At 44.8% G+C, this 23210-nt stretch overlaps 1 protein-coding gene across 1 annotated transcript; it reads left to right on the forward strand.

Moving 5' to 3' along the window:
- The first annotated feature begins 3338 nt into the window (after positions 1–3338).
- LOC131922038 (large ribosomal subunit protein eL39-like) lies at positions 3339–22441 on the forward strand. Its single transcript, XM_059276761.1, has 2 exons — positions 3339–3487; positions 22348–22441. The coding sequence occupies exons 1-2, from the start codon at positions 3339–3341 to the stop codon at positions 22439–22441; spliced, it is 243 nt and encodes an 80-aa protein (XP_059132744.1).
- Positions 22442–23210: the final 769 nt, after the last annotated feature.

The following is a 23210-nucleotide window of genomic DNA, read 5'->3' on the forward strand; positions in this document are numbered from 1 at the left end:
CGCATGCGGAGAGCGCTCTCAGTGACGATAGTCAGTGTCACATTGGGCTGACAATGATGACATGTCCTGCTAGGTCCCCAAGGGCAGGCCAGTGTAAATGCCTGAATGCTAACGCCACCATATATATGCTGCTTCTTTCAAACCAGCATGCCAAATGACAAGGGAAAATTTATGACCTTTCAAAATAATGCATGCATACAGTAAACCCTAAATATTCACATACGCTGCATGAGATATAAAATAGAAATTACTTTATATATGTTATACGCAACCTCGTCAGCTCATCTGTCCACTCTATATCTGAGTACCCACGGATAACTAAGAAGCTAACTGCCTTGTATCACACCATGTGCTTGTCACCTAAGAAGATCTCAGAAATCATCTCCGCTCATGTCTGGGTACCTGGACACCGAGAGAGGTTCAGAGCATTTCAGACCGCTGCCTGACCTGTGCCCAGGTAAATGCAAAGAAGGACATGCTTCCCCCAGGCCAACGGAGTCAGGGTGCAGTACCCGATGAATTTTGGGCTGTGTCGAGGGAACATGTCTGGCTCACTGGCCCTGCAGCAGCCAGGATCTATGTTGATGTCTGTGGCTCCTGATACCATCAAAGGCAATGTGGATGCCAGGGGTCTTCACTGACACCTGGGGCCACACAATATATCACAACAGAATATAATCTCTGGGTCCATTTAGAACTAAAAAGTCAATGAGAAAACTCCTGTGTCAGAGGAGATCCCTCTATTCCTGGGCTCTTAAAAAGAAATTTATGTGGAATAGGGGTTTCTTATGAAAATTAAACAAGGATAATGGGGGACAAAGTGGAACATGCCCCCACTAACGTTTTAAAGGCTGTGGCTGATGTCTCCACTGATAACGTCTTTTTCCTCCACTGACTATGTTTTGATTGCACAAATAATGCCCGTTCTTATTGTAATTCCACTTCTAATCACACCCTTCCTATTGGTAAACAATTGCCCTTAGGATGGACTTTTTTTTCTGTGAAAATAATACAAACTCTGCCCTCCCAGCAGGATATAAGGGTTTATGTGGGATGGGACGTGTTACACCTATTTTACTCAGCAAATCTTTACAATCTGTTAATAGAATTAGTAGAGCTCTTCTTGAAAATTGCAATGATTCCTTACATCTGTTAGATCTCACTGTAGTTGCTGCTGCTACAGCCTTTCTGTTACCTGTCCCAGGACTTAGTGTTGGACTACAAAGAGAGGTTTCTAAAATAGCCTAATTCAAAGACTACTAATATTACAGCAGAAATATTAGCAGAAATTAATCAAGAAATGGGAGAACTGAGAACAACTATTCCTCAAAATAGAGCTGCTATAGGTCCCTTCTTACTTAAACATAATCTTGGTCATCAGCAATTTACTGGTAGTGTGCTGTTTTAATATCTCTGATTTCTCTCATACTATTGACAACCAAATTGATAATCTGTGTAAAGAAATAGACAAACTCTCTCAAACAAATTTAGACTGGCTTTGTCTCCCAAGTGCTGGGATTAAAGGCGCTGCCTGGCTCTCTCTCTCTTTTTGAAGTTTATACCTGGGCCACAATTTTCGCCCCTCCCTCCCACCTCCAGTCTCTTCCCACCATGGCACCTCTGTCCTGACCCCCTCCACTCCCCTTCTGTTGATTCCTGTATTTGTCTTTGTTGGATGGGTGTTTTGCTCCTTGGTTTCTATTTCCTCTCTGGTCTTCTGGCCTAAGTGGCCAAGGGTTCTAGTAACTAGCAAGTCTTCAGGTCCAGTAGGGTGTGTTTGTGGGGTTTTGGGGGCCTGCAAAACCTCTGTGGTTTGGGGTGCCAACATTGCCTCTCTGGTTCCAAGTACCTGTGTTGCCTCTGGGGTTCTGGGTACCAGCTTGGCGTCTAGGATTTCTTGTATAGTGTGGCCTCCAGTTCAGCAGAAGTTTTCTACAAGGGCTGGGGTCGCTAGATCTGGCCTGGCCTTCAGTAAAGCCAAAGTCTTCTTCCACAGTTGTAGACCAGAAGATGGAGCTCGGGGCGGGGCTGCAGTCTGGGGTTGTTGGGTGGGCTTCATGGAGTTGGACAGTGTCTTACCTGTGGTCTCTAGATCCAGCCTGGCCTCTGGTAATGCTGGAGTCTTCTTCTGAAGTTGTAGGCTGGGATATGGATATTGTTATGATACCCTGGCTGTCTGGAGCAAGGTGCCTCATGGCGGGTGAGAGAGACAGAGACGCCATGTGGATGCCATGTGGATGCAGCGGCGTGTGGGAAGTCACTCACACCCCAGGCACTGCATCCACATGAAGTGGGTTTATCATAATAATAGAAAGATATAGAGAAAAACATGGAAAGACGGAGAGAGAGAGAAAGAGAGAAGGGGGAGCAGAGGTGTGCACACCTCATGGTGGGAAAGGGAGGAAGGGGGGAGAGAGAGAGAGCAAAGGGGGAGGAGCTTTTTCTTAAAGGGAAGGTAGGATGATGTCAGGAGGACGCTGGGTGGGTCCCCAAGGAGCGGGTCAGAATACTAACAGATAGTCTCTTATTTTTAATTAAAAATTTAAATAATAACTGGTTGGTGATGACACATGCCTTTAGTCCCAGCACTTGGGAGGCAGAGGCAGGTGGACTTCTGAGTTGGAAGCTAGTCTGATCTACACAGTGAGTTCTAGAACAGCCAGGGCTACTCAGGCAAACCCTGTCTCGAAATAAAAAAAGAAGAGAAAATGCCGGGCGGTGGTGGTACGCGCCTTTAATCCCAGCACTCGGAAGGCAGAGCCAGGTGGATCTCTGTGAGTTCAAGGCCAGCCTGGGCTACAGAGCGAGTTCCAGGCACAAAGCTACACAGAGAAACCCTGTCTCAAAAAACCAAAAAAAAAAAAAAAAAAAAATCAAAAAAAAAAAAAAGAAAGAAAATAAATAAATTTTTTTAATTGAAAAAAATTAAATAACACATAAAAACATAACACGTATATAGGAGAATATGGTAATATGTTTTGATCTGTTTATGCTCTCACTTGTTTTGGTTTATGGACAAAGTCTTACCATATAGCACAGGCTAGTCTGGAAGTCATTGTGTGGCCTGAGCTAGCCTCAGACCCCCGAGTGCTGGGATCACAGTCCAGCACAGTCCTGCACGATCATACCCAGTTGGATTAATTCTTGACATCTGGTAAATTAATGTTTCAAAGTCAATTCTTCCAGGTCATGTCACTATTTGCTATGAATCTTTGGCTTTTAACACATACATTTCACATTTTTCAATTAACTTAAGAAATGTCTACCTAAAAAGGAAAAGGCTTGGCTCTTCTCCTTCCTTCCGCGATTGTTCAATTACACCTGGCTCGGCTTCCGCCATGTCTCCTCAGAAGAATTTCAGAATCAAGCACTTCCTGTCCAAGAAACAAAAGCAAAAACCTCCTATTCAATGGACTCGGATGGAAACCAGTAACAAAGTCAGGTGCAACTCCGAGAGAAGACACTGGAGGAGAACCAAGCTGAGTCTGTTTTTGTTTCTGTTTTCCCGGAGCTGAGGACCCGAACCCAGGGCCTTGTGCTTGCTAGGCAAGCGCTCTACCACTCAGCTAAATCCCCAAGCCCCCAAGCCGAGTGTGTAAGGATTCACACAATGACATGACTGAGGGCTTATACTGCATCCTGGTCATCCATCAATCCCACCAGATGGATTCAACACTTTAAACCTGGAGAAGTGGGCATGTTTAAATGGAGGGTATGGTTTGTCCAGTAATAAAACAGACTCTTAAAAAAAAAACCTTGATAAGATTTTTATAGAATTACATCAAACCTGTGTATCATTTTGGAGAGAACTGACATATTAACAATCCCAACACTTAGGAGGCAGAGGCAGGTGGATCTCTGTGAGTTTGAGGTCAGCCTGGTCTACAGAGAGAGTTCCAGGGTAGCCAGGGTGGCTACACAGAGAAACTCTATCTCAAAAAACAAAACAAAACAACAACAACAAAATAGATAAAAAGAATCTGAGTTTCGGTTTAATCCCAGCACTCTGGAGGCAGAAGCAGGCATATCTCTTGAGTTCAAGGCCGGCCTGGTCTACAGAGTTAGTTCCAGGACAGCCAGGACTACACCAAGAAATCTTGACTTGAAAAACAAACAAAAACAAACAAACAAAAAAGAATCTGAGTTCAAGATGCCTAGAACCGCCCCACACACACACAAAAATCAGGTGTGTTACACACCTATAATCTTAGTGCTAGGGAGGTAAGACTGAGTCATCCCTGGGGCTCCCTACCAGTCTAATCCAATCATTGAGCTCCACGTTCAGTGAGAGACTGTGTCTCAAGAAAACAAAATGGAGGCCCAGCAAGAGAGCTCAGCACATCAAAGTTCTTGTAAAGTTCTTGTTCTCAAACCTGATGATCTGAGTTTGATTCCCAAACCCCTCAAGGGGAGAGCCAACTCCACAAAAGTGTCCTCTACTCTTTATATGTGTGTGATGTTACAGATGCACCGACATGCCACACACCATACCCATGCACAGTAATAATAAATATAAATTTAAAAAAAATAAACAACTATGTACGGTGGCACACTCCTTTAATCCCAGCCCTGAGGAGACAGGAAGATCTCTGTGAGTTCGAACCAGCCTGGTCTGCACAGCAAGTTCTGAGACTACATAGAGTAGTCTCAAAAACAAAAAATAAATAAAATAATATGGAAAGTTGTAGTTGGAAGTTTTCCTGTGTTCCACCCAAGTAAACACACAGAGGCTTATATTACTTACACATTGTATGATCTAATGGTTCAGGCTTCTCACTAGCTAGCTCTTACAACTGAACTCAGCCCATTTCTATTAATCTGTGCATTGCCACGCAGCTTCGTGGCTTACTTGTTCTTTCACATCTTGCTTCTCCTGGCAGAGGCTGGCAGCGTCTGCCCCACTCTCCTTTCTTCTCCTCTCTCTCCAGTAGAAATGTACCACCTAACCTTATTCTGCCTCACCATTGGCCAGACAGCTTTATTTATCAACCAATCAGGGCAACACATATTCACAACGTACAGAAAGACATCCCACAGCACTTCCCCTTTTCTGTCTAATCAAAAAGGAAGATTTTAACTTTAACATAGTAAAATTACAATATAACAAAACAGTTATCAAGCAAGAATTATAGTTACAATATCTAGTCTTTCTATTTAGCAAAGTTAAAGAAAATATTCTATCATCTATCTTAGTTTTGTGAGTCTAAAGTTTCATATCTAATTTATCTTTTATCATAACTAAGGCAGACTATAATTATAACTATCTAGACTTCAACTCCATCAAAGACCCCAGAAGGATATACTATTACCTGAGTAAATAGGAAGTACATTGCAAGCAACTCTCATAATTCTAGAAATGAGAGAGACATCTGGCTACCTGGACAGTCACCCAAGGTTCCTCTGTAACATTGCAGCATCTATCTTCAGCCTACAGGCCTAGAGGCTCTGGCAGACTTTTAGTGAAGCAGGAAATTTGAAGACTTGTCTTGCCTATTGGCAAAGTTCATCAGTCACTTCTCCCTGTGTCCTGCAGAATGTCTGGCAGTATCTCTGTGAGTCAGAAACCTGAAGGACCATCTTGCCCTGTTTAGGCAAAGTTTAGTGGCTATTTCCCCATGGGTCCTGTATGTCCAGTCTATACAACATATTGCCAAGCAGTCCAGGCAAGAGCAGTTTCTTGCCCAAATGGTCAGTTTTGCCAAGAAGATAAACTCCATATGGAGTGTCTTTGATGCCCACCTTCCACTTTGAAGTAAATCAGTGTTGCCAGGAGCAGACATGTCTCATTGTCCAGAAAAGTCTAAGTTTTTAAAACAAATTTTAAATGCCATATTCTGTAAGTCTTTGAAGTGTTTGAAGATTACTTACCAGGAAGAGAAGTCACTACAATGACAAGAAGCACCGCCTCCTTCGGGCCCTATAGCCCAAGGTCATGGGTGGAGCAAATACCACTACAGAGAATGATAGAGGAGGGCAACTGATGTTGACCTTTGGCTTACACACACACACACACACACACACACACACACACATGCACACACATACACACACACACACACACAGAGTAAAATTTTAAGAACTCAAATGAATTTTATGCTTTCCTCTCATCAACCTTTTGATATATTTGTGAGGCGTATGTGGCAACTACTACCTTTGCCCATTGAGACATCTTAAATTCCCCCACTTCCTACATTAAACCTCCAGTCTTCCACTGAGCAATTGTGCAGGGTTAACCCGCTAGACAGTTCCGTTGTAGATGCAGCAGACAATGCATCTATCTAGCCTCCTTCCTATGCGTGTGCATCGGATTTACACAGTAGCTAAGGTCACTTTTGAAGTGACTGTGTCTACTTTTAAAAAATGCTCCCTTTTTGATACACCTGCAGGCACAGTCCTAACTCTGGTCTTTATTACAATCTCTTTGGGGTGTGTCTTACAGAAATTAAGAGAGATGCAAAGTATGATTTTACAAATCACATGGTTTACAGTCAAACAAAAGAATTTTTCTCAGGTTCACTATTCTTAATGAAGAGGAAAATGCCGTGTACACTCTTCCTAAGGGACTCACTCCATGGATAAGGTACATTAACCACACAGTGCACAAAACACTAAAATTACTGAAGTGAAGTTGCTCAATTAGGAAAAGAAGCAAGTAAGCAGGCCTCTTTGGAACGTCAAGCCTCATTAAAGCTTCCAGTATATCTTCATATCAGTGGTTCTTGGAAGACGGTTAGTTTAACACCACAGTGAAGATCCATGACAGCACATAGGTCCTATGATGCTAGAGGAAGAGCTGGGGTGGACAGTGACCTTCCACAACCTGATCTCTTTCTGTGCAAAATGGCCGGCAGCACAGTCTGTCCCAGCACATACTCTTGGTCTTTGGAGAAGCCAACAGCAAGTGTAGCCTTGTGATACCCTAAGCATCCAAAGAAACAAATCAAACTATTGAGCTTGTGCCTAAGACCTCCTTGGGTGGGGGGTGTTTCAAGTCCCAAAGAGGATGTGAGTGGGGGGTGGTGGGGAGGAAGGGGCAGGGACATGATCTGCCAAGCAGCATTTAATTGAAAAAAGACTACACCTTTTATTGTACAAAAGATTAAATGAGAGGAAAGGGGCATGTAAATTGGGCTCTGGCTTGAGATCAAGGGGTGAGGAATCTAGCATTGACCTTGACAATAGGCACCAGTCATTTGTTAATGAAAGGGCCTCAAGTTCCTCTTATGAGAGATAAGAAGGACTATTTTATCATGCAGGAACTTTCCTCAAGCCCTCCAGGGAATGGAGACCCAAATTCCTGACCTTGGGAAAAGGACTTCTTCTGGGGAGCAGACATTGTACTATAACTTCTTAGTCTTGCTGTATGGGACTGGTCCCTCATAATGGTCCAGAAAAGGGAAGGTCCTGATATCTTACTCTTTTCCTATTATACAGTACCATTCTGATTTTCTGTGTTTATTAACTGAACTCTTGCCCTTAATGGCCTCAGGCTAAGGATCTAAAATATAGGCATTTCATCCTTAGGATCAGGTGTGTCTAGTAAATCTCTAACTTTCCTATTCTTGGTGTAATTAGGAGGGCACAATGGAATTCTTGGTTCCAAGGAGGCAGGGATTTTTTCCAAAGAATTATTTTGTTTAGAGAGGCTACCATTATACACATTTTCATCCTTTACCAAAGCCCATACAAAATTTCCCAAAGGGAAGGCATTAATAGTCAGAATCATTAAAAATAAAAGTAAAAAGGTGCTTAAGAATTGTCTGCAGCTGGGCGGTGGTGGTGCACGCCTTTAATCCCAGCACTCTGGAGGCAGAGCCAGGTGGATCTCTGTGAGTTCAAGGCCAGCCTGGTCTACAGAGCGAGACCCAGGACAGGAACCAAAACTACATGGAGAAACCCTGTCTCAAAAAAAAAAAAAAAAAAAAAAAAAAAAGAATGTGGTCTGCAATGCCAAAATGCTGGAACTTTGTCAAGCACCAATGGTCACCCTTTGGTTCACACCAAGCTTGGATGTATTTTAACATCCAATAGTAGAGGTCAGTTACTTTCATGCATCTGATAAGGTTGGGCACAGCATTCCTGTGAAGGTTTGAATGAGAATGGACCCCATAGGGTCATAGATTTGAATACTTGGTCATCAGGGAGTGGCTACTTGAAAGGGATTGGGGGTGTGGACTTGTTGGAAGAAGTGTGTCACTGAGGGTAGGCTTTGGAGATTCAAAAGCTCAAGCCAGGCCCAATGAATCTTCCTGCTGCCTTCAGATCTGGATGTAGAACTCTCAGCTCCTTCTCCAGCACCAGATCTACTTGCTTCCCACCATGCTTCCACTCCATGATGATAAAGGACTAAACCTCTGAAACTATAAGCTAACCCCAATTAAATGCTTTCCCTTACAAGAGTTGGTATGGTCATGGTGTCTCTTCACAGCAATAGAACACTGACTAAAATAATCCCCAAGATGAAGGGATAATTCAGGAATCCTTACTTATGTCCACTCTTAAAATGTCAAAACTGAAAAAAGCATCAGGTAACAACCTATGAGAGCATTTGGATTTTGAAAGCCCCACAACACTGTACTCTGTTTTTCCCTCTCCCCACCCTGGCTGCCTTTCTTGGTAGGAATTGTTTGAGTCACTTCTGTGACTACCCTACTTCTGTGCACAGACTATTCCAGAAAATGCAAATACCTTGAGTTAGCATGCAAGGTATAGTTGTTACACAATATGAGAGAAACAGATGGGATTGGGCTCTGGAAAGAGCACGGGGAAGGTGCAAAGCAGATGTGAACAACATCAGGGTCATGGGTGTGTCTGTGCAGCAGGAGACAGCCAGTCCCCAGTGCTGAGAGCTGGAGAGTGATGATAGGGAGTAAAGAGTGGAGTCAGAGACAAAGGCATGCTGGGAAACTGTAGCTGAAAGTTTTCTGTAGCTAGAGTTTTCCTGCCTGGCCCACAGTCAGGACAAATCTCTGTCACCCGCCAGTCCCATAGCCACTCAGACCCAAACAAGTAAACACAGAGACTTATATTGTTTACAAACTGTATGGCCATGGCAGGCTTTTTGCTAACTGTTCTTATATCTTAAATTAATCCATTTCTATAAATCTATACCTTGCCACGTGGCTCGTGACTTACTGGCATCTTCGCGTGTTGCTTGTCATGGTGGCGGCTGGCAGTGTCTCTCTCTCTCAGCCTTCCACTTCCCAGAATTCTCCTCTCTCCTTGTCCCGCCTATACTTCCTGCCTGGCCACTGGCCAATCAGTGTTTTATTTATACAGAACGATATCCACAGCACTTCCCCTTTTCTTTTTTTTCCAAAAAAAAAAAAAAAAAAAAGGTTTTAACCTTAACAAAGTAAAATTACATATAATTTGGGAATTTGGGCGTAGCTTCTCTTACTACTTCCTGCTGGAGGGGGGCGCTGTATCTTATGGGGAAACAAAGAAAATTTTAGAATTATGGAATAGTCTATGAGGCTGTATTGTCTGAGCCATTTGCCTTCAAACCATTCTGGATGTTGGATCATCTGGGCCATGGTGTCATCGGAGACCTTCAGGGGGTCTTGGCTGGTCAAACCTGATGTATCTTAATCTGGAACAAATCCATAGCCTCTGGCTTTCTGTGGGAACAAAAGCAGAGCCTCCTTTCTAAAGCAACATATCCTTATATCCAAATTTTGAAGTCAAGGTACCTTTAAAATATACATTTTGGCATAACTCAACAGCTTTTGCAATCAAATGTTTTTCTTCGGTTATGAATATCAAAGAGAACATAATCCAGATTCTCTGTGTGGTAGCCATCTTTACGTGGCTTATTTTTTTATATTATCTTGAGCCTATTGCTTTAAACTGCAGCATTTTAAGATTGAAACAGCGCTGTGGCTGTTTGCTCCGCCCACTTCAGCTTCAGCCATTGTGGGTCCATGCTTTTATCCAAGCAGCGTATAGCCCAGAAACCTCTTTTTTTTTTGTTTTGTTTTGTTTTGTACTAGCAAAGGCTAAATCCACCACACAGCTTAATGTGCCACTTGCAGAGGCCTCATTCCCACCATACTGCTGGTCGAGCGCCCGCATGCCAGGAACCTGCCATAGTAGATAGTAGGTCAAACATGCAGGCTGCTTCTAACTTGAAAGAGACAACTAGGAACTGTTTTTAGCTCCATTTTAGTATCTTTTTACTCGGGTTTTAGGTGGAAACTCTTGCCCCATGTTGGGCGCCATTTGTAGCTAGATATCCACAGCATTTTTCCTGTGTCCTGCCTGGCCCACGGTCAAGACAAATCTCTCACACCCACCAGTCTAGCAGCTGCTCGGACTCAAATAAACACACACAGGCTAATATTATTTTTAAACTATGGCCATGGCAGGATTCTTGCTAGCTAGCTCTTATATCTTAAATTAACCCATTTTTATTGATCTATAAGTTGCCACATGGCTGTGGCTTACTGGTCTGCTGGTATGTTGTTCCTTCCCTGGTAACTGGCCTCTGCTTTGCCTTTCTCTTCCTGTCTGTCTGTTTGGATTTTCTGCCTGCCTCTAAGCTACCTTGCCATAGGTCAAATGGCTTTATTTATCAACCAATCAGAGCAACATATTTTCACAGCGTACAGAAAGACATTCCCCCAACAGGAAACTCTACTATTTTGTGGGGGAAAAGAGTCTTTTCCCACTGATTTTAATAGAGCAGGTTTTTTTCTGCTCCAATCCATCTTTCCAATCTTATTGCACACTATTGCTTTTGACAAACCAGTTAATCCTAACCATTTTCCATATAGTTTCTGAATATGAGATTTCCAATTACATACACTTTGCCTCTGGCACTTGAAGATGGTCCTTTGTACCAAATACCTGCTGGCCATAAACGTCAGTTCTCTACTTGACCCACATAAAACATGAGATTGGCTGAGTTCCTTATACAAATTATCATCATCATCATCATCATCATCATTATTTGCATGATGTGACAGTGTGTGTGTGTGTGTGTGTGTGTGTGTGTATGTGTGTGTGTGACAGTGTGTGTGTGTATCATGATCCATGCATGGAGATCAGAGGACAACCACTGCTGTGGTACTCCAGTACAGAGTTATCTGAGAGTGGTCCACACCTGTAATCCCAGCACTGGGGAAGTACAGACAGGAAGTTTGGGAGTTTAAGGTCATCCTAGAGAGCTGGGGGGATAGCCTAGTTTGCATGCGACCCTATCTCGGAAAAAACAATTATCTTATTTTTCCCCTGAAAAAAAATCAAGAGTTTCCTAGAGCAACCTAGATTGCTTCAGCCTTGGATTCCCAAAACTTCTAGAGCAGTAATGGAGACCAATGGCTGTAAGTAAGGGTGATGTGTTGTGCTTGCATCATGGAAAGACAATGGTCTCTGTCTTGGTTAGGGTTTATATTAGACATAATAAGAGATCCCATGATAGAGAATTTGAATTCTCCCTTTCTCTTGCGAATTATCTTAGTCAGTGTTCTCCTGCTGTAAAGAGACACCATGACCACAGCAACTCTTATAAAGGAAAACATGTAATTGGGGCTGGCTTACAGTTTCAGAGGTTCAGTCCATTATCATTGTGGTGGGAAGCATGGCGCTGGTAGACATGGTGTTAAAGGAGGAACCGAGAGTTCTACATCTGGATCGGCAGGGGGCAGGCAGAGAGAGTGACATATGTCCTGGCTTGAGCTTCTGAAACCTCAAAGCCCACCCCTAGTGACACACTTTCTCCAACAAGGCCACACCTACTTGAACAAGGCTACACCTTCAATAATGCCACTCCTTACAAGCTTCTGGGGAATGTTTTCTTTCAAACCATCACAGGCTCCATTTCTAACTTGTTTTTTTATTACTGCAACCATTTGACTTATTTCTTTTTCTTAGTGGCAAACTGCTATGTAACATAGTTGAAAGTGAGTACAACCTATCACTTTTTGGTTGTTTAATTTTATAGTGTTTTCAGGCAGAGCCTTGGCATGGAGCTCAGGCTGGTCTAGTCAGTGCACACAGTCCAGATTGGTCTTGAATTCATGATCTCTCTTCCCTAGCCCCTCAAATGCTAGGAATACAGGTGTGCAGCACCAAGTTCAACTCAATTATTGCCTTTTAGAGAAGTCTTTGCATTCTAGGTCCCCTTCAAATTCCTTTTATGAGATGATTCTTTGCAATTTAAATGTAAATATATCTAAAAACCCATGCCACATTTTATCTTCTAAGAAATTACTGGACAGTCAATGGAGTCCTTAATTCTCTCCTGGCTATGGTTTTCGTGTCTCCCAAAACTCCATGGGAAAAATCTTGGTTCTCAAGATGGCATTAGTAGGAGATAGTAGGACCTTGAGAGGTGGACCTAGTGGTGGTCTTTAAGTCACTGGAAGCATGCTTCAGGGGTGTGGAACCTCCAACTCCTTCCTCTTCATTCACTGACTTGTGATACAGACACACACACATACACACTTGCAAACAATAAATAACAAAAAAAAGTTTTGGATTTTTTTAAGTGAACACTCCTGAATCCTATATAAAATTACAAAATCCATAGAGGTCAAAACAAGCCAATTAACTAAAGACATGTGGCCACTGTTTTTATAGCAGCTCTTAATCTAATCCAGGTAATGGTATGACTTTCTTGGATTCATCCACAAGAATATCATGATCATTTTTATCAATAGTCTCAACACTGTGCCCCCCATAAATATGTGTAACATTTTTGTGCAGGATGTGGTAGTGCACATCTCCAATCCCAGTACTTGAAAAGTGGAGGCAAGAGAATCAGCAGCTCAAGGGCAGCTTGAACCCTTTAAAGAGAGAGACAGAGACAGAGATAGAGACAGAACCAGAGAAACAGAGAGAGACAGAGACAAAGAGACAGAGACAGAGACAGAGAGATGCCAATCTTGGTAGTTCACCTGGAAGGTAGAGGCAGGAGGATAAGACATTCAAGGTCATCCTCCGATACATAGTTCCAGTTCAATCAGGGCCACAGAGAAAACAAAACCCTCTGCCTACTTGAAAATAAGTTCACCTGGGTGTGCCTTACTCTCAATGAACCCAGGCTGGCGCCTGCTGCCAAATAACAGAAATCTAATTTGTTTAGCAACGTCTACTGCTTCTGGGAAGTGTGCACCTCCTGGCTCTCTCTACACCGAGGGGAAGGTGTTGCCCTCATGGAAATAAAACAGCCTGGTGACTCATTTGCAGGAGAGAGGTCATTCCTCTTTATTGCTACTCACAGCCTGACAGCAAGCACGCAATGTCAATCCAGGTGACATTATCAGCCCCTAGACTTTCCACAATGACACTTGTTTCCCCTTACACACAGGCAATCCGGGGTGTTACAGCCCAAGCCTGGCCTTGATGTAACCTGAAGGTGCACCCCAAGGTATACCTCCCCATCACTCTCCAGTCGATTGACCTTGTAAGAAAACTGCCATTTGCATACTTTTCACTTCCAAGTAATTTCCCCAAAATTCCTGTTATTCTGGCATGGACATTGGTTTGTTGTTGTTTTGTTTTTCTCCTCTGAAATGACTTGGGAGGACTACATCCAATATATATTTAAACTGAGTTTTGTCACCTGTTGACGACAAAATCTAAATCCATTAGTTTTAAAAATTAAAAATTTTACCAGTAGTGATGGTGGCACAGTCCTTTATTCCCAGCATTCAGGAGGCAGAGGCAGGAGGATCTCTGTGAGTTCAAGGCCAGCCTGGGCTACAGAGTGAGATCCAGGAGAGCCAGGGCCTCAAAGTAAGACCCTGTCTCAAAAAGAAAATACATTTTTAAATTTCAGTTATAGGCTTTCTTCGGGTCAGAGGCAGTGTTTCTAAACATAGTAGATTTTAATCTTTGTTCCTTTGTTTCCAACTCCCTTTTTAGATAGAGTTTATAATTCTGTTCATTCATTTGTCATTTGTGTAAATTAAAGGATCTTTTTAATTCAAATTATAAATTTGATATTTAAATTCTAATAAATCCCCCCCCCCCAAACTCCAGGATACATTAGGTTCTGTCCTTGCTACCCAGGATTTCTGCGTGGACATAGAATACAAAATAATTATATTCAGTATTTTTTTTCTTTCATGAAGAGAGAACAAAAACTTCGCCTTTCTAGGCTGAGACGAAGGATTTCAACTTTCAGGTCAGCCAGGGCTACATAGTGAGTTCAAAACCAACCTAGCCTACATAACTAGATCCTGCCAAAGACTTTGTAAGTGAAACTGCGTTTGTCATAGATGATTTCTGCTGGGCCGTGGTGGTGCACGCCTTTAATCCCAGCACAGGGGAGGCAGGACAGGCGGATCTCTGTGAGTTTGAGACCAGCCTGAGCTACAGAGCAGATGCTATGACAGGCCAGGATTGTTACATAGAGAAATCTTGTCTTGAAAAACCACACACACACACACACACACACACACACACAGAGAGAGAGAGAGAGAGAGAGAGAGAGAGAGAGAGAGAGAGAGAGAGAGAGAGAGAGAGAGAGAGAGGTGATTTCCAGCTGCTAGGCCTTGACAGAATTTTTTCAGCTTCCAAGAGAAGTATCTCAGATGGACAAAAATGATGAATATCAAAATCAAAATGAAAACTGACAGCTGGGAAGGCAAGAGGGCTCATCAGTCAAAGTGCTTGCTGCACAAGCTGGAGGACCTGAGTTCAAATCCCTGGAATTAATACTGGAAGGAGAGATCCAATTCCCAAAAGTTGTCTTCTAAGCTCCGCCTATGGGCTCTCTCTCTCTCTCTCTCTCTCTCTCTCTCTCTCTCTCTCTCTCTCTCTCTCTCTCCCTCTGTGTGCGTGTGTGTAAAATATAAATAAATAAATATTGGCCACTTACAGGCAGAAGCAAGGGTAATACTCAGCAAGCTTGGGTCTAAAGCCCTCTGGAAGCTGAGCACAGTGGTCCATGCCTAAAATCCCAGCACCGAGGAAGCAGAGGCAAGCCTAGGCTACACAGAAGAATCATCTCACAAAAAGAAACAGAAGAACTATTTTGTGAAGTTTCCTCAGTGTTCTCCTTCCTTACACAGTTGACCTTGGACAAACCTCCAGGCCAGAAGGTGAGTAGACAATCGATCCAAGCCAGTTCAGCGATGGTTGACTGCTTGCTGTAGCTAAATGACCTAAGAATCGAATCCAGATCATTGTGTTATTTTCCAGATCATACTTCCTGGACTTCAAACTTGCCCTGGTTTAAAAATAAGACTTTAGTTTTGAGAGACCCGGGGCACACAGCCTTTCCCCCATAAAGTGCTGTTTCAGGGGAGCTGGGGGGCCGGGCGTGCGGGGGTGGAGGGGGTGGATCTCTCCTGGTCCTCCCGAGTCTCTCTCTTAAACATTCAAATCAAAGCATTAGATTTTACAGATCTTTTGTAGTAGCTTTAAAAATAATAATAGGGGCTAGAGTGATGGCTCAGTGGTTGAGAGCACCAGCTGCTCTACCAGAGGACCCGGGTTCAATTCCCAGCACCCACATGGCAGCTAACAACTGTCTGTAACTCTAAGATCTGACACCCTCACACAGACATACATGCATACACAAATGCACATAAAATAACGATAAATTATTAAAAAAATAAAAATAAAAATAGTAATAATAATAATCCAATCTCCAAAACCAAACAGGAATAGGGATAATACAAAAGGTGTTATTGCTGCCTCGGTAAGCCAGATGGGAGCCACTGCCAGAACCATGGGATCTGGTGGTTGTAAGAGTTGGCAGATCCCACTAGGAGACTTCTCTCCCCCTCTCCTTCCTGATCTTCACTCCCTCCCTCACTGCGGGTCTCTGGGGGGGGGGGGGGCCAGCTGGCCAGTTGCAGCCATCCCCCTGCCTCTGTCCTGCTGAGTGCTGGGATTTCAGTTGTGTGCTCGCTGCTTCTGTGCTACTTGCTTGGTTTAATTGTTTGTGTTTGGAGACCGGGGTCTCACTCTAGAGTCCAGGCTGGCCTTGAACCCTGAGCAATCCTCCTGGGTTCTTTTTCTTTGATATCTGTCAGCCGCCCGAGGGTTTTAAGCCCACAGATACAAGTCGTTCAACACCCGGGATTTGAGTTGGCATATTATGCGGTGACCTTTATTCCACATCAGCTGCATCCTCCCCTGGGCACACCTGGGCCTTGTGTATCAGCGAGTACTCCACCTCTGATTCTACATTCCAGAAAGTTGCTCTCTGACCACAGCCTTCTGTAGCTCCCACATCTGAGTCCTCCCATTGGCCTTTGAGCTACCCGAGTGCTCCCCCCACCTGGGTTTCCTCTAACTCTCCCCACCCCCTTTCTGTCCTCACCAATTTCTTTTCTGAGTCTGTGTCAGGGCCACCGGAGGTTTGTTTGTGCTTTTGCTTTGGCAGGCTCTTACGTAGCCCAGGCTGGCCTATAGCCCCTGGTCCTCCTGCTTTATTCTGGGGTTGTCTTGCCCTGACTTCACTGTCTTTTGCCCCTCTGTTTCCCATCTCATCCCCAGCTCCATCCATCCCTTTGTACTCTTAGTCCCTGCACGCCTGCTCCTTGAAGAGGACTGAGAAATTCTCTAATTGTGGATTGTTTGCTACAGTGTTTGCCAAACATGCACAGAGCCCCGGTTTCCATCCCAAGTACCATATAAACTGGACTTGGTGGTACTTGCCTGTAAGCCCAGCTCCTGAGAGGTGGAGGCAGAAAGATGAGAAAATTCAAGGTCATTCTTAGCTACATAATGGGTTATAGGCTAGCCTGGGCTACATGAGACTCTGTCTCCACACCCCCCCCACAAAAAAAAAAAAATGGGGCCAGAGGAGATGGTTCAGCTCAAAAGAGCTTGTTGCTCAAGCGTGAGGACCTGAGTTCAGATCCTCAGCACCCACATTAAAACATGAGCGTTGTGGCTTGCACCTGTAACCCCAGGACTGGGGAAGCAGAGACGAGAGGATCCTCGGGACTTACTGGCCAGCATCGACACTCAGCATCAACCTCCAGCCTCCACACACACATACACAGATGTGCATAAGCACCTGTGCACAAACATGCACACATGAACATACATGCATGCACTCACGCACATGTACACACACACACACACACACACACACACACACACACACACACACACTATGTAATAACAGTTCTTATTCCTCCAAGTTCCAAAGTGCTTTGGTAAATGTTTTTCTAGACTTTTCCTTATTCCTCCTGGAAGCTATTCGAAACTTCTACCCTCTACCCTCCCACTCTGAGGACCCCTCCCTTCTCAGAAAAGGATGCTGGCTGCATCACAGGTAATATTTAGAAGGTAGAATGCTGACTTAGCATGGACCACTCCCTGCACCACAGACAAGAAAAGAGAGGCAGAGACCACCCAACAACAACAAATAACCAACCATGGCCAATGTGGTAGCACACTCAGGAGGCAGAGGCAGGTGGATCTCTGTGAGTTCAAGGCCAGCCTGGTCTACACAGTGAGGTTCAAGCCAGCCAGGGCTACATAGTAAGACTCTGTCTCACATATTAACGATTTAATCAGTTAAATAAATAACCGGGAAGGAACACCTGCACTGTGGGACATCAGGGAAGAGAAGCCTTCTACGTGCATGCCTGTGGAGCGGAACCTTCTTTAAGTGGTCTGAAGAGAGACACTTGTGCCCCTCCCTTTGGCAGCCGGCTTAGTGAAGCAATAGAGCCTAAGAAATTGGAATTCCCCTAGGAGGCCTCATGCTAGAAGAAGGTAAAGGCTGAAGCCTGGCGCTAGCCCCAGGAGGAACTGGCCTCAGGAAGAGATGTCTCACGGTTCTGACAACTTCTCAGAGAGACTGAAACTGAGACTGTGTGCGGTCCATCATGGCGGGGCCACACCTTAACCGGGACTGCTTAGTTTAGTGGTGCTTAGCTTGCCTTCTATTGAACCTGAAACTCTAGAAGTTGGAATGGGGTTCACTGGACTTCTTGGGGTTCACTGGACTTCTTTGGGTTCACTGGACTTCTTTATTTGTTCTTCTGCCCAATGTGGCTACAATGAAACAAAAATCCTTTCTCTACATTTTATTGTTTCCTGTCTCCTTAGTGGGTCTGCTGAGGATGGGTGGTGGAGCCTAGCTTGAGGTTGCCAGGGCACAGACTCTGACCTTAAGGCATGCTAACCCTTCAGCATCTTCTTCTTGAAGGCTCCATATTGCTTCTGAATGGCTCCAGAACCTTAACAGTTTCCATGGCCAAAGGATCGTCAGTTTAAGCCACGTAGGTGATGGTGGTGCACGCCTTTAATTCCAGCACTCGGGAAGCAGAGGCAGGTGGATCTCTGTGAGTTTGAGGACAGCCTGGTCTACAGAGCGAGATCCAGGGCAGCCAAAGTTATGTAAAGAAACTCTGTCTCGTGCAGTGCATGGATCCACCTAGGAAGGGGAAATAAGACCTCCTGAGTAAATTGGGTGGGGGGGGGGGGGAGGTAGTAAGGGGAGGTGGTAAGAGAACATGAGGGAACTGGATGGTCAAGTTGGAGGAGGAACAGAGAAGGAGAGCATGGAAAGAGACATCTTGATAGAGGGAGCCATTATGGAGTTAGGGAGAAACCTGGTCCTAGGGAAATTCCCAGGAATCCACAAGGATGACCCAGCTAAGACTCCTAGCAATAGTAGAGAGGGTGTCCGAACTGGCCTTCCTCTGTAATCAGATTGATGACTACCTTATTGTCATCATAGAACCTTCATCCAGTAAGTGATGGAAGCAGCACTGGGTGGAGCTCCCAGAGTCCAGCTGAAGAGAGGGAGGAGGGATTACATGAGCAAGGGGGTCAAGATCATGATGTGGAAACCCACAGAGACAGCTGACCCGAGCTAGTTGGAGCTCACTGACTCTGGACTGACAGCTGGGGAACCTGCATGGATCCGAACTAAGCCCTCTGAATATGAGTGACAGTTGTGTGGGCAGTTTGTGGGGCCCCTGGCAGTGGGACCAGGATTTATCCCTGGTGCATGAACAGGAGTTTTGGAGCCCAATACCTATGGAGGGATGCCTTGCTCAGTCTCGATAAGGGGGGGGGGGGGTTGGTCCTTGTTAATATTTTAACTCGCCCCTTGAAATCCCACCCCCTTGGCTCCGCCCTGCATCCTGACATTAAAAGCCTCATTCTAAGGAAAAACTCCTTTCCTTCCTCTCTCTCTCTCCTGCTTTTCTTCCCACAAGGTGTTCTCTCTCTCTCTCTCTCTCTCTCTCTCTCTCTCTCTCTCTCTCTCTCTCTCCCTCTCTCTCTCCTCCCTCTCTTCTTTTCTCTCGCTCTCTCTTTCCTGTCTTTCTCTTCATCTCCCTATTACAATAAACTCTCCACGTGGATGCAGCGCTGGGTTGTGACTCACTGGCTGCTGTCCTCACCGCCACCATGCCTGCAAGGCCTGCATCTGCCCAGCATATGTTTCCCTGCACTCTCAGGGTACCCTCGGGGGTCCCCCTGAGTAATAACTCATAACAGTCCTGCCTCAACTTGATGTGCCAGACTTTGTTGACTCCCCATGGGAGGCCTTATATCTCTGAGGGATGGATGGGGGGGTGAGGTGGGGTGAAAGTGGGGGGTAAGTGGAAGGAGGGGATAGAGGGGGAACTGTGGTTGCTATATAAAATGGGGAAAAATTTAAATAAAAAAAGGGGGAAAAACAGACAAAAAAATTAAAAAAAAAAAGAAACTCTGTCTCAAAAACCCAAACAAACAAATAAATAAATAAATAGGAATCGTCAGACTTCTTCCCAAACCAAGTAGATATGGCCCTGGCATCTCACAAGAGCTCACTGCTATGAGTTCTAGCTGGCATATATGTTATTGATATCTTTGTAATTCAGCAACATATGAGCCTCCCTCCACTGCTGTCCCTGATGCTGGGATTACTCAGATGCCCCACCAGTTCATTCAAGGATGCTGCAGGGGCTATTTCAATCTCAAACAGAAAAATTCCCCTCTCACCTCAAGCTCCCCCAAGCCTAGTCTACTTTGAAAAGTTATAGTAGATTTAATATCCAAAGCCCAACAAGAACACAAGCTGCCGGGTGGTGGTGGTGGCGGCGGCGGCGGCGGCGGCGGCGGCGGCGGCGGCGGCGGCGGCGGCTGCGGCGGCGGCGGCGGCGGCGGCGGCGGCTGCGGCGGCGCCGCACGCCTTTAATCCCAGCACTCGGGAGGTAGAGCCAGGCGGATCTCTGTGAGTTCAAGGCCAGCCTGGGCTACAGAGCAAGATCCAGGAAAGGCGCAAAGCTACACAGAGAAACCCTGTCTCGAGAAAAAAAAAAAAAAAAAGAACACAAGCCTCAGTGGCTTTGACCCAGCTGTGAGGGGCCCAAAACCACACAGCTGCCGTGACAGGCTGAGGCCCAGACACAGCTCCTGTGACAGGCTTACTGGAAAGCAACATCCAGATCCAGGAGAAGCCATAAGCTGACCCCACCCTGGGAGGGCCTCCATCTAAGGGGAAGTACCTGACTTTCCGAACATTCCCTCACCCCTAGACAAATGTCAGCCAATCAGGGGGTTCAGGACCCCTCACTCCAACCTCTGCTATAATAAAAACCCCACCCTGCCCAGGCTTGGGGCTCTCTGCTCACACCCCTGCATTAGACGGAGAGACCAAGCTCCAAGCTTGAAATAAAGGCTCTTTGCTTTTGCATATGGGATTCCATCTCCGTGGTGATCTTTTGAGGGTCCCCACAATCTGGGCATGATACCAGCCTCAGTTAAAAATGTAGTTCTATCAGAAGCTGCATGTTCAGCAGCAGGAACGCTGGGAGATTGCAATATCCACGCTGACATTTTATATTTACAGAACAGTGAGCTGGCCACTGTATATTGTCATAGACCTAAGGATGAAAAATGGATGCTTGACCATGCAGCTATCTTGAACATGCTAAAGAGCAAATATTAGTCAGGCTTGGGTAAAGGGCCCATCCTGACACATTTGTGCTCCTTATCGTCTCGAAATGGATTCTGGCTAGTATGCTTTTTAAAGTCCCTGGCTACGTCCTGATCTGTAACTACAATGATTTATTATTGTATAACTCTTCCTCTTAAGGTAGTTAACTCTTGTTTTTCTTGATGTCTTGAGAAATCTTGTTTCTTCATTTTCATGGAAGGTTCAGTTTCGATTTCCTTAAAGCTGTAACTGATCTTATTATAATTAACTCAGTAAGTGTAAAGAAGTTGTGGGGTTCTCTTGGGGTTGGAAAAAGGATATTTATTTTCTTTCCTTTGTGGGTTGTGATTTTTAAAAACATGATGGTTATATTAGAATTTCCAGTAGGGTTTTTGTGTGTGATACACACACACACACACACACACACACACACACACACACACGCCAGATGTGATAATGTACATCTGTAATTTCAGCACTTGGGAGGAAAAGACAAGAGGATCAGGAATTCAAGGGCAACCTCAGTTATGTAGTAAGTGTGAGGCCAGCCTGAGCTACATAAGATCCTGCCCTCAAGCCCCCCCCCCCACACACACACAAAACAAAAAAATCAATTACACAGCGTAGAGGAAGGAAAAAGCAACTCTTTGTGTACCAGTCCTCCCACTTTACAGAGAAATTGCCACGTGCTACAGAACCGTTCTAAAAGCAATGCAAGCCCTCGGCTGCACACATTACTGTGCAAGACCCATTCCTACCCCAGACCTCTGCAGCCTCAGGGCAAGGACGCATACCGTTATCTTAGTTTTTCTTTACTTCTCCCTTTCCTTGTGTGGCTGTTTTAGGACTGTTCACATGACTTGTACACACACTGTAATCCCGTCAAGCACTGAGAAAGAGCTCCTAGGTGTTTTTTGTTTTTGTTTTGTTTTGTTGTTGTTGTTTTGTTTTTTATTGTTTTGTTTGTTTTTGAGGCAGGCTCTCAGGCAGCCCAGGCTGTTACTGAACTCACTATGTACTTGAGGATGACCTAGAATTTCGGATCCTCTCGCCTCCACCTTCCAGCTGCTGGAATTACAAGAATGAGCTGCCATGCTGGCGTTTCTTTAATGTGGGTCTGTGGCTCAAACCCGGGGCCACATGCGTGTTAGGCAAGTGCTCTACCAAATAAGCCGCATCCTCTGCTAAGTTTTTTTTTCTTTTATAAATTCCCAGTCTTCCCGAGAAACACTATACCTGCTGGTCTCTTTGCAGTAACTAAGTCAATTTTTTTACCCTAAAAAAAAAAGCACAGATCCCTTGGTCTTAAATTGTAGGTGACAGCATCGACATCATTAGATTGGTTTGAGCCGCTAATAATGCTTCTCTTCATGTCTCCTGATTCCATGCAAACTTTTGTGACTGTTATTAAAGCCCTCGCCAAATCTCAGCCCCGTCTTGAAGCTGGGACTGCCGCCCCCCAAACCACACGTCTCCTTTGTTCTCTGGCTTCCTGTTAGGATCTTTGATGGCTTCCGCTTGGCTAACGGATCCCATGAGTATCTCCAGAGTGCTCCCATCCTGCAGCTGCGGCGCCTGGCCCTCCGTGTGTGAACCAGCCTAACTGCTCTTCCTTTGCGGACTCAGATTCCCCAAGCCCTGGGTTTCAACACAGCCATCTGTACCTCCCCCTTCCTCCTAGCTCTGGAACTTTCTCCCGCACCTGCAGAGCAGAACGTCTCAGAAATGTTCACATTGTCTCCATTCAAACCACAGATACGGCTTTTTCTTCTTTGACAGTGACCGACACAGATAGATCCATGCATATGTTAGGCTTTTTTCTTCTCCTTGTGTACCTATGTATGTATTTACAATAAATGGAATCACATCATTCATGCCTATCAATCTACAGTCATCTTTTCAAAACCATACATACAACTCTAGCTAGTTTTGCTTGTTTCTTTTCCTCCTTTCTTCCTTCCTTCCTTCCTTCCTTCCTTCCTTCCTTCCTTCCTTCCTTCCTTCCTTTCTTTCTTTCTTTTTTCTGCCCCCACCATTGCTGGCCTGGAACTCACTATGTAGATCAGGTTGGCCCGAATTCAGGAATATTCACTCCCACTCACCCACCCCGCCCCCCTTGCCTCTTTTTTGTTTGTTTGTTTTTCGAGACAGGGTTTCTCTGTGTAGCTTTGCACCTTTCCTGGAATTCACTTGGTAGCCCAGGCTGGCCTCGAACTCACAGAGATCCGCCCCCTTGCCTCTTAAGTGGCTGGCATTGAAGTTGTGTACCACCACTTCCAGCTATCTAGTTCTTTTTTTTTTTTTTTTTTTTTTTTTTGAGATGGGATTTCTCTGTGTAACAGTCTTGGCTGTCTTGAAACTC

This window comes from Peromyscus eremicus, chromosome 11 (assembly GCF_949786415.1).
Source record: "Peromyscus eremicus chromosome 11, PerEre_H2_v1, whole genome shotgun sequence".
NCBI classification, from domain to species: domain Eukaryota; kingdom Metazoa; phylum Chordata; class Mammalia; order Rodentia; family Cricetidae; genus Peromyscus; species Peromyscus eremicus.

Bases quoted from the DNA above. Each gene is read 5' to 3' on its own strand.
- LOC131922038 (XM_059276761.1), top strand. From the start codon at position 3,339: ATGTCTCCTCAGAAGAATTTCAGAATCAAGCACTTCCTGTCCAAGAAA. The intron at 3,488-22,347 runs GTTTTTGTTTCT...GCTTCCTGTTAG, and splicing joins AGGAGAACCAAGCTGAGTCT to GATCTTTGATGGCTTCCGCT.